The sequence below is a fragment of the Lathyrus oleraceus genome, chromosome 5 (genome assembly GCF_024323335.1).
Source record: "Lathyrus oleraceus cultivar Zhongwan6 chromosome 5, CAAS_Psat_ZW6_1.0, whole genome shotgun sequence".
NCBI lineage: Eukaryota > Viridiplantae > Streptophyta > Magnoliopsida > Fabales > Fabaceae > Lathyrus > Lathyrus oleraceus.
The window spans coordinates 554,191,510-554,203,905 of NC_066583.1; the positions used below are offsets into that span (position 1 = coordinate 554,191,510).

Here is a 12,396-nt window from a genome sequence, read left to right on the forward strand (position 1 = left end):
TTAACGATGTTAAAATAGTAAATTTTCAATATTTTTTTTGGTTGATAGTTGTATTTAACTTTTTGCCTAGTTGTCAAAATTCAATTGCTATTTCCTATGTCCATCTTTTTTTAATAATTTCTTTCTTTCTATTTTTATTTATTTGGGATTGCCATTGCGTCTTCAACATATTGTTGGCCTTTGGAGGGTTTCTTTATTTTCTTCTTCAAGGTATGCATGTATTTTCTTGAGACCAACCTTATTCACTTGCAACGTCGCATCTTGGAAATATCATAAAAGGAATTATCATATTGATCTTTGACACACCTAATCTAGAGATTGGAGAGTTAGGTGAACGTAAACCATCATGCTTCAGGTATTTTTCAAACACACCTAATCTAGAACCACACTATATGCAAGTACTAGTATATAAAGACAAATTTTAATTAGTTGGTTCTCTAAAAGCATTATCAACTTAATAATGGGTTGGCTCAAAATTATTACTCCATCATAATGATGTTGGAAAAAAATGATATGAATCTTGTTTAACATCTATAGTTGGAAAAGAGTACATTGCCAGTAGACTGTAAACCATCAGCTGAATGACATTTTTTAAAGAGTAATACTCACTTAATATATATATATATATATATATAATATATATATATATATATATATATATATATATATATATATATATATATATATATATATATATATATATATATATATATATATATATATATATATATATATATATTAATATATATATATATATATATATATATATATATATATATATATATATATATATATATATATATATATATATATATATATATATATTTCAAAAAATTTACATTGATTTTATTAAAATTTATGATTATTTTTTTAATTATTTTTCTTAATATAAATTTTTTGTTTGTGAATTTTTCTAACATGTGTCCTAAGACACAAATTAATATAATTTTTTTATAAATTCCTCAAAATTTTATAAATTTATTTAAAAGGTGTGTTTTGTTTTGGGAAATTATTTATACCAACTCGAATAATTTTATGAAGTGGCTAAAAGTTATATATATATCCTTTTCTAAGCACATTTTTTCCCACTTTGTAGCTAACTTGTAGGTGACGTTTCTTTATTTTTAAAGCAGCATTTCTAAGCACATTTTTTCCCACTTTGTAGCTAACTTGTTTTAATATCCTTTTCTTTACACATAATTCACTTGCCATTACAATAACTTCATGTTAGGTAAGTTTTTTGCAAATAAATTTTGCCTTTACTACCTCCCATACAATTTGTTTACCACATCCTATCCACACTCCCCACCCACTTTTGAACTTTTCATGAATTAACATTTGATGAGTATATGAAAAACTAACCTTCATTTCTTTTTGTATTCTCTAAACCAATTTCACTAAGTTAATATTACAAAATGCTTGATAGAATTTCTAAAAAAATATTCTTTATTTTCTTTACTTCATTTTTTTTCAAATAGTCTATTGGTTGAAATTCACTTTTTAAAGGTGAACAAGTGAGATTCATACTCACACACACATCTGTGTCTAATATTTCTGCACAACTATCAATTGAACTGACTTAACATAATATTTAATTTTAAATTAATAATTAAAATAAGGCATAATTAGTCTTCAGGTCCCATAAGTTAATTTTAAGTTCCGTTTTAGTCCCTTAATAAAAAGTCGTTACAGTTTGATCCCGTAATATTAGTTTCGTTAGCAATGTTGGTCCCTTTCGTTAGTTTAGCTGTGAAAATGTTAGTATTTGCCAACGTGGCGTGCCAACTGTGTAATGACTCATCAAAATTATTTTAAAAAACCATTATTTAAGGTCGTCTGCGTTAGAATCTAGGTTATGTTGAACATTCTTGTGTTTATTGTCTTCCTCAATCCCATAGTGTAAAAAAATCCTCCTCTTGTGCTTCCTCAATCCGTTTTTAGGATTTTAAACTTCATCTTCTCCAATGTCAAAGTTGTCAAACAGTGCTTATATTGGAACAACCGGGTTGGTAATATGTAAAAGCAAGAGGAGAGAGTGTTTTTGCGAAGAAGAAAGTGTCATTCGTACTGTGGGTGACATGAATAGTGTTAATTTTGGGGAGAAATTCGGGGGTTGTAGAAATTACAGGAATCATATGCATAAGGGGTGCAATTATTTCAAATGGTTAGATGACGACATTATTGATGAAAGAGATCTGAAGATTTAAAGGCAAAATAAGAAAGTGTACAAGTTGAAGAATGAAATCAGGCAGACTAGAGCATTGTCGAAAGTGTCCATTGTGGTTGGAATATTAAGCTTAATGTTGAATGTTGTATTTGTAACAATGTATTTTTAGGTTTGGATTTTATTAGTGTATGAAATCACTGTCTTTTATGCGTATCTGTCATGATATGTATCTCTGTATAATGAGTTTATGAATGAAATGAAATTGTCATGATGTTATTAGTGAAATGTTACTTTTGTTTCCAATGAACATTTCAGAACAAATGTAATTTTGTGTAATGAGTTTATGAATTAAATGAATTTGTCATTATGTTATTAGTGACAATGTTGACATAACCATAATTCTGTTGACAGAACATAAGGTTGTATTATAAGTCATTACAAATGAACACCTCAGAACATATCAGAACATAATCATAAGTCATAACAATATTGACAGATATATAATTTTGTAATTTTGTTTTCAATGAACACCTCTGTGAGCCATATAACCATAAGTCATAACAAAAGGTTGTTTTATAAATCATAAAAAATGTTGCATTAGAAGTCATTACAAAAGTGGCATTATAAGCCATAAGTCAGAAACTACAAAATAGGCATTGTTAGCCATATGTTATAGAACACAACCAACAAATGTGGCATTACAAGACATAAGTCATAAATGACAAAATAAGCATTGTAAGTCATATGTTACATAACAAAATCAATAAAAGTGGTTAAGAACAAAGCATAAGTATTATGGTTGACTAAGAACATGTGTTTAGGCCTTTTTGAAGTCTCCTTTTCTTTTTGGATGGTTATTGAGTTGAACCTCTAGTTGGTGTTGGTTGAATTGAAGCAACAGTCAGTGATGGCTGACTCAAAACAATAGTCGAAGTAGGCTGAGTAAAAGTAGAAGCAATTGGAGTAGGTTGAGTAGCAACAATAGTTAAGGTAGGCTGATTAGCAACAATTGGGCTAGGCTCAGTAGCTGCAACAGTTGGGCTAGGCTCAGTAACAACAACAGTTGAGGTAGGCTGGGTTGAAGTTGTAGGCAACTTGCATATGGCCTTGTTGTGACCATCCTTATGGCATCGACTGCATTTGATACCAAACTTTGCTCGTTTGAGTTGTGACTCATTTCTCACCTGTTCTCTAGCTTCCTTGTTCATTTTCTTCTTGGGTCTACCAGGTTGCCTTTTTATGGGGGGTGGTTATAGGTCAACAACATCCACCTTCTACATGAGCATTCACACTTTGATAAATTAACAACAAAATTTTATCCATTGAATGATATATGCCTAACCTCATAGTCAAATTCACTTGCACGCCTATTACAAATGCATAAAACAGTTATGAAGTCAATGTTATATCAAGTCAATTGTTAATGTCTCAAACAAATATGAAGAATTACCTACCAATCCAATTGTTTGTTCTTTGTGATTCCTTTTCCAGCTTCTTTTTAATATTTGGTAGAATGTTATCATCAAATTTAGTAATCTTCTGTTAGTTGGATTCCCACCTTTCCATTAGATACACTTTTATCTCTTTAGTCATAGTCACCATATGCTTGTCTCTTGCTGCTACAAATACTGAGTTGAATGTCTCTGACATGTTGCTCACCAAAGTATCACACCTTGGCTAGTTCTAAACCTTTATTTGCTCCAGAACCTCAGTGGAATCTTCCATAGGTGCTTGAATGGCTCTTCATTAACACTTTTCATTTCATGCATTATTTTTTCCCAAGCATTTGCATGACTGACAATTGGAACCTTCCACATCAATTCCTTTAATTTAAAACCTGGAAACTTCTTCCTGAAATTGCTATACAAGTGCCTGACAAGAATATCACATATCAAAGATATCCACATCAGTATCCAACAAGAATAACTCATGTCTCAAAGGTATCCACATCAAATATGACTTAACAATAATGAATACCTAACATAAAATCTTTGGTCAACCCCTGGTATCAGCTCATCAAGTGCAGGCAATAAACCCTGCATTACAATCATGATTATGTAAGAAATAATTAAAAGAGACCAGTCAGATGTGTATGCAATAATTAAAACATACCAGTCATATGTCAATATCTTTTGTTGATCACTTATAAATGTATAAGTCTTGCATAATCTGACACCTTCCAAATCAGATGTCAATAGCTCCAAAAACCAACTCCATGAATCTTTGGTTTCTCCATCAACTACAACAAATTCTATTGGCAACATTTGGTCATTTGGATCTCTCCCAAATGGCTGCAAGTATTTGTCCACCATAATACCCATTTAAAAAACACCCATCCAAACCTATGATAGGTCTGCATTTGAAGAAACTATCTATGCAAGCTTTAAGGCATATATAAATCCTTTGGAAATGTGGGTTCAAAGACCTCTCAGGATTCTCACCATTTTCCTCTCCACCTTGGACTAGTTGACTTGTAATTTTCACAGTTGACCTAAGGTTTGCCCTTAACAGCTCATGACCATGATCATGGATTCGTGTATATTGCTCCCTAAATGAATTGTCAACAATGTTAATAGCAAATGACTTTGCTCTGTATGCAAGTGTCTTATTTATCCCTACATTTCACTTTTGTTTAGTTTTCTCCATTATATAAGTCAACTTCAAACTAGGATTCTCTCTTACACTACTTTGAATCTTTTTGTCCAACCATTTGGAATTAAGGAACCTAACCTTATAATCCCTACTACATGTGTGCTTGTCCATAATTTTTCTCAACAACCAAGTCTCTTCATCTTGTAATTTTGCACAACATGACTCCCATAGACAATCTTTATTACATATGACTCTCATCCTCTTGTTATCTTTTTTCTTAAATTTCAAGTTCCTCCCTGGATGAATAACACATGTTCTAACTGCCTCTTTAAATTCTTCCTTAGTAGCAAAATAAGTCCCTAACTCCCAATTGCAATCCTCCATTCTTTTTAGAAGCTTGAATGTTGGAAAATCACATTCAAGCTTGTCAACTGCAGTTGTATCTTCTACATCAGTGGTCTCTCCTTCATCAAACTTGTCATTTAGATTATTCAAATCTTCAAAAGTCCCCAAACCATCAAAAGTTTCTTTTACACAATTATTCAAATTATCCAAGGTGTCATATTCCAATTTGTCTTCTTCTACACCATTGGACCCTACACTGTTTTCTAGAGACAATATTTGTTATTCCCCATAAACTGGATGCATGACATATAGATGTACATTCCCATTGATCAGTGAAATCATTTTCGTTCTATTTGTCCATGCATAATCTTTCAACAACACGATCTCATTATCATCCATTGCATCATAATACCACAAACTCTCCATTTTTGAGTATCCTAAACCTTTAACCCACCAACACCTCAAAATAACTCCAAAAATCAGGATCAACTTGCCAAACCTCCTCTAATTCGTTGTAACCTAATATGTTAAACTCAACAAACACACCCTCATTATGGATAACACACTCAAACCTATCACTCATGACCTAATAATGCAGAAGAAAATATAGAAATGAGTCTTCGAAGTAGGAGAAAATGTTAAAGGTTTACTTTTTTAAAATAGTAAGCACATAAACATACCTTAGACTGAAAATGAACAAAGATGAAAGTTGATGAGTTGTGTCTTCTTCATAGCTCCAATTATCGTCGTCTTCTTTACTCCAATTTCTTCTTCTTCGGAGCAATTAGGATTTTAGACAATGTGAAGTAGAACTATGAACTAATGTTCAAACATTATGTTTCTAAAAGTATGAATTAATTGAAACAACAATAACAACATGCACATTAATAATTGAAACAACAATAACAATATGCCATGTCACTAATTCATTATGCCACGTTGGCGTTTTTTAAAATATTTTTACATTATAATTTAACAAAAGGGTCATATAAGACTAACAAAGGTGTCTTAAAGGACTATATTATAACGTTTTTGAATTGAGGGACTAAATAGAAACCATAAATTAACTTGAGAGACTAAAAGTTGAATTAAACCTTAAAACAATTTGTAATAGCTCCCTAAATTAAAATTTTCCGCTTTTAAGTACAAATTAAAACCATATTCAACCAAAAAATATTTGATAAGATGATAAGGAATCTCTTGATTAAATTTTGGGATCGAATCTGAACTGGAACTCAACAATGTTAAATTCATTAAGGTCTTATTCAATTTGCGCAATGAGCCTATTCGATTTTTTTAAAAAATCATTTACAATATTTATATTTTTTTTGGTGGTTCATTGAATTGGGCTAAATAAAGGCCCATTAAAATGCAATACCTTGATGCAAATCTTGTGTTTTCGTTTGTCTCTATTCTCTCTTCCCTCCATTCACGCTACACCTCAATCCATCATCATCTCCTTCTTCTTCCCAATTCCCGATTTCAACCCCAACCGCGACAACCTCCACGCCGAGATTCCGTTCTCCTTCCATCATTTCCCCTTCACGCTTCCCCGGAGTCTCACTCGGCGGAGGCTACTCCGATCAACTTTCCCTTTTTACCCTTCCAACTCATGAATCGTGTATTTCGCTTCTCAATCCTCGGCCTCAAATGTTGCTCGCATGGTTTCGAATTCTTGTAAAATGTGATGCTCATAGCATTATTGTTAATCTTATTGCCATTAGAATTTTGAATTTTGAATTTTGAAGTTATAGAGGTTGTGGAATTTTGGATTTGTAGATTTGTTTTCATTATTGTTGTTGTTGCTGCTGTTGATGGTGAAAAGGAGATGAAATTGAAAGGAGAGAGATGACTGGAGTGTCATTGGGTCTACGAACAAGTAGCAATGGCTCTCTGCAGTTGATTCAGAATGGAAATGGTTTGCAGGTTCCCGTGCTTGTTCGTAGATCTTCAAAGGCGCTCCTTTATAACCCCAAAGAGAAAGAAAGGGGTTGCCCTTATATTTGTCGCCACCTTGGACGTGGCAGGGTTGCTATGCTTCTCATGCTTCTCTTTGCCCTTTTCATTTTTGTCTTTGGTTGCTTTACACTTTACAAAGGTTAGTTTAGTTTAGTTTTGTTTGGTACTTACTCTTCCATTCTTTCATACATGTATCTATTTATTTATAGAGTTTAATGTATATGCTACAAGACTATATTATTCAATCCTATCCATCGTTGCTAAATTGCTGAACTCGAATGTTATGTGATATGTTGTTTAGTACACAATGTTGACAATTAGTGATTATATAGGCTCTATAGCATTGTTTCATAGCAAAGGTTGAACAAATCTTCCATGATTTGCGATTCACAACACTGATCATATTTCACCATATGTATTCTTTATGTTTGTCCATATAAAAGTGATATAACAAAATGATACTACGGTGAAATATGATTGGTTTTATATGATGTGCCGAATATATTAAACTCTTATCTTGTTAGTTAGATTAGACTAGTTTTGTTATATTGGTTATGACTTATAAGTTATAACATGCTTTGAAATGTCCTTTTTTTGTGTAACTTTTTAAACTTTTGTTTATCAAATCTGTATGTTTCATGGTGTGTTTTTGGTTTTGTGTTGATCTTCAGGTGGAAACATTACTAGTGAAATTGAAAATACACGATCTCGTGCCTTTAGTAGCTATGATTTTTTAGGCCTTGATGAAGCAATAGGAACAAAGTTGAAGGATAGTAGTTCTACTAGAAAAACGCCGTTAACAAGTGAGTATAAAAGTACATTCAGGGATCATCCTGTTTCCCATATACAATCTTCATATGATTTGAAAGGAAAAATAGGGTCTTCCTTTACTGTGGGACATTATTGTGACCATTTTGCATATCCTCCTCCACTGGCTGATAGAAGAAGAACTGGACCACGCCGTAAGTTTTGTTTTATTTTTCAGTCGGATCATGTTTTCAATTCTCAACTTACAAAACTGTATCTGTTTTGAATCTGTGCAATAGCTTCTGATATAAATATCGAACTCAGTACATATTGAGTTGTTGTCATTTTGGAATTCTGATGATCATGTTTTTACTCTTTCTCTTTCAGCATGTCCTGTGTGCTATATGCCTGTGGAGAAAGCTATAGATAGTATGCCAAGTTCCCCATCAGAGTCTCCTATACTTCACACTCTCACATATGCGCATAATGAAAATATGTTTCCAACTGAACCAGAGGGTGGCTCTGATTTTGGTGGATACCCTACGATGGAAGAAAGGGATGCTTCTTTTGATATAAAAGAGACCATGAAAGTGCATTGCGGGTTAGTTTGTTTTTGTTAATTGTTCTAATTTTCTCATAACTTGCAGTCACTGTATCTCAGTTGTTTGATAAATATAAGATGGTTAGTACTTCGAGTTTGCGTTTTAAACCCAATTTAGTGAAGTAGAGACATGGCACATGTCTTATCCGTCGAGATGTAGTGCCTGCAGGATTTTTTAACTGCACAGAATCTGGGTTCAGTACTCAATGCATTTTTAATGCCTATTGTTGCGTTTCTTGGCTGACATACACTCTTGTCAGATTTGTCAAAGGAAGCAGACCTGGCCGCCTGACTGGGTTTGATTTTGATGAGGAAGATCTCTTAGAGTTGGATCAGTACCATGATATAATTGTTGCGTCTGCCATATTTGGTATGATTTATGACTGATTATGATCTACATTTGCTTTTTTGTCCTCTGTTTTCTGTTTCTCATAGCTCCATCCAATATATACATCAGGAAACTATGATGTAATACAGCAGCCCAGGAACATCAGCATAGAAGCAAGGAGAACAATTCCTTTCTATATGTTTATTGACGAAGAGACAGAAATGTATATGAGAAATGCCAGTATTTTGGATAGCAGCAGGAGAGTTGGATTGTGGAGAATCATTGTTGTCCGGAATATTCCATATGCTGATTCTAGGCGTAATGGAAAGGTTAATTGCTTACTCTTTGCTTATTATTACAACATCAGTAATGTGATTTATTGAAATCTAATACTATTTTCGACCTGTATATCGTAATTTCTTAACACTTCTTTTTGAATTACATCTGTTTTTCTGATTTGATCTCAGAACTTTTTTCTTTCTACATTTACCTTGATGCTGTTTGAATTTCACTTTAATCCGTATTACAATTTTACTTGATTAATTGAGCCTTTATTACCCTTTTCCCAAATCAAATTTAATTGCTGAGTTTGGATTTTGGTGCTTCCTACCAATATGAACTATGTAGTATAATAAAACGGGCTCTTTATTTCCAAGAGCTGCTTGCATTTTGATGTGGAAGGACCTGTAATCATGTATGCCTTTGTTAATCCAGTGCATGAAGTGAGGCTTGAGGCTTCAATGCATAAAGATTAAGAAATTTATTTGTTGATTTATCTTCTAATATTTGAGTATACGGGTAGGTAACTGTTTTGCTGAGTTAGGTAGTACCATAAAAAGTGAAATCTAATAGAAACAGTAGGAAAGGTGGAAGGGAATGGGTGTTAATTAGTTGAAATAATTATACAAGAAAGAACTGAGTTATTGGTTTTATGAAGTATTAACAATTTACTTTTTTAATATATTACAAATAGAAATCAAATATGTATGCTATTGAAGTAAGATAGTGTTTTTGTCATGCTCCCTATAATGAGTGTGGAACTTATTATGTATGGGCTGTTATGAATTATAATGCCTCTGAACATATGGCAGATTCCAAAACTTCTTCTTCACAGAATCTTCCCCAATATTCGATATTCAATTTGGATAGATGGGAAGCTTCAGCTCGTTGTTGACCCATATCAAGTTCTTGAAAGGTAAAATGCGCTCTCTTTTTCTTCATATTTTTCTTCATATTTTTATTCCCTTCTCCAAGTTTCTGTTAACTGTCATTTTAAACTTTAGAGTTGAATTAGTATTCTTTGACAAGTTTTAGATACTATAATATCAGCCATACACTTTAGAAGATTTATTTTTTATTAATTGGTAAATGATTTTCGGCATGTATTTACATGATTTAAAGAATTTATTTACTATTTTCAACTTTTTGATACTTGTGCACATCCTTTACAATTTGGCTTCAAGTTGGTCTCTGTCCTTGGTATTTTCTATAAAAGTTTGAAGATTTCTTATTGCATAATACAAACTTAGGTTTCTTTTTGTAGTCATGATGATCGAGTTATATAACCCTTCGCCTTTGGTGAAGTACAAGTAATTGTTGCTTACTTGGCCAAGTTACCTAGAAGAATTTCTGATAGTATCAGTCATATATTCATTGTCACCGCTTGTTTTTTTATCATCCAGGTTCTTGTGGCGCCCAAATGCTACCTTTGCCATTTCAAGGCACTATAGGCGTTTTGACGTCTTCGTTGAGGCTGAGGCTAATAAAGTAGCTGGAAAATATGAAAATGCTTCCATTGATCGCCAAGTCCAATTTTATCAATACCATGATGGTTTAACTCATTATTCTAGGGCTAAACTTCCCATAACTAGCGGTAAGAACAATTTCGATATTTACATGCCTATTCTTGCAAAATAGGTTATTATGGGCCCGTTTGTTTTGGCTTTTTTCAAAAATGATTTTTATAGTGTTACATATTTTAGTGTAAAAAAAAATTACAAAGAAACTTTTCATAAAAGCTTCAAATGAAAATTTTGTTTGAATAGTTATTCTTAAAATGTTATTTTAGGTATTTCATCATTTTATCGAAACTTTTTTTGGATATCAAATTTTTAAAAAATCACTTAATTTTGAAGCTATTTCAAATAACTTTTCATAAAAATCATTTTTAAGATACAACTTTTTGAAAAAATTATGATTTTGACTATGTTTTGATCTTCAATAATGTATACTTATGTTATAGAATGAACAATTCAATCTTTTAATTTATAAAAAACAAATTTAGAAAAACTTATAATATTTTGAAAAACATTTTTGTAAAATCCATTTTCAAAAATACAAAGAAAAAATCCATTTTTTTAAAGTTAAAACAAACTGGCCCTATGTATGAAGAAATGTGCTTGTGCTTGCATATAATACTCCATCTTAAATATGCCTTGTGCTTCTGCAGATGTTCCTGAAGGTTGTGTTATCATTAGAGAACACATTCCAATTACAAATTTGTTTACCTGCTTATGGTTCAATGAAGTCGATCGCTTTACTTCCAGGGATCAGTTGAGCTTTTCCACGGTAAGAGACAAAATAATGGCAAAAGTTGATTGGAGTATCAATATGTTTCTGGATTGTGAAAGGCGAAACTTTGTGATACAGGTTAGTTTTTACTTGCTGCCATTTTAAAAAATACAAATCTGCCTCCTTGTTTTCAATCTATTTCCTATTTTTAAAGCTTTGTACATGAATCAGGGTTCTTACTGTTTTCCATACATTTCTTGTTTGTAAAAAACCGGTAGCTTCTTCATAAATATAAGGGAAAATCGAAATTGGAACCAAAAAAAGTTATTGATCAGTCTTTGAAAAAAGGGAACATATTGATTAATGCTAACCATTTTTCTCTCATGAGATTGGCTAATGTCTAAAACATAGTTTAAATTCTCTCTGCATTCCTTCTTTTGGAAGGAAGAACTTTGATGTTGTTGGTTTGCGATAAATTTCAGGCTTACCATAGAGACGTATTGGAGAACATGCCTCCTCCTCCAGTCATAGTCAGTCGTGTCATTCGACCTGTTTCCTATACTACTAACAAGTCTTCATCTTTGTTGAAGAAGACTCTTAGACGCGGAAGAGGAGATAGGAGATCAGGTTCTAGGCGTCATCGTAAAGTAGTAGACAATTTTCTTATGAACCAAATTTTAGTCTAAATCTTTTCTCCTGAGGTTTTGGTTTCTTTTTTAACTCGGGGTTCTAAATTGTAAATGCATTCTTTGTTGCAAATTATACATCAAAGAGCTCTGAACAACTGATACCATTTAAAAAACGTTGCTCCCTTTTTATGTTTTATTTTGTAAATATCTGTCTTTGACAAGATCCTTGCTTACTTTTTTCAAAGGGGAAAGAAAAAAAAGGGAGAAAGAAATGGGTTCTCAGTTGTGCATTTTGCACACAATACAATTTGTATTCATAATTTATTGTTAGTTTTTTTTAAATCTTCCTTTATTATACTTGCAAATTTTATCCATGATAATGATTAAGGAACATTCAAGTGTTACTATGTCTCAAATTCAATCTAAAAAAGTAATAGACATTAAATTGGCTATCGCTCAACCTTTGGGGCTAAAGTTGTCTTGGATGATAAGAAGTTGACTCACCCGAAAGATTATG

General features: G+C 32.2%; 1 protein-coding gene across 1 annotated transcript; it reads left to right on the forward strand.

Annotated features, from left to right (window-relative positions):
• The first annotated feature begins 6,493 nt into the window (after positions 1-6,493).
• LOC127086331 (probable hexosyltransferase MUCI70) lies at positions 6,494-12,221 on the forward strand. The gene is made up of 9 exons (XM_051027086.1): positions 6,494-7,202; positions 7,735-8,025; positions 8,198-8,411; positions 8,672-8,781; positions 8,869-9,068; positions 9,831-9,934; positions 10,422-10,612; positions 11,189-11,388; positions 11,733-12,221. The coding sequence occupies exons 1-9, from the start codon at positions 6,953-6,955 to the stop codon at positions 11,934-11,936; spliced, it is 1,764 nt and encodes a 587-aa protein (XP_050883043.1). The 5' UTR covers positions 6,494-6,952; the 3' UTR covers positions 11,937-12,221.
• The last annotated feature ends 175 nt before the right edge of the window (positions 12,222-12,396 follow it).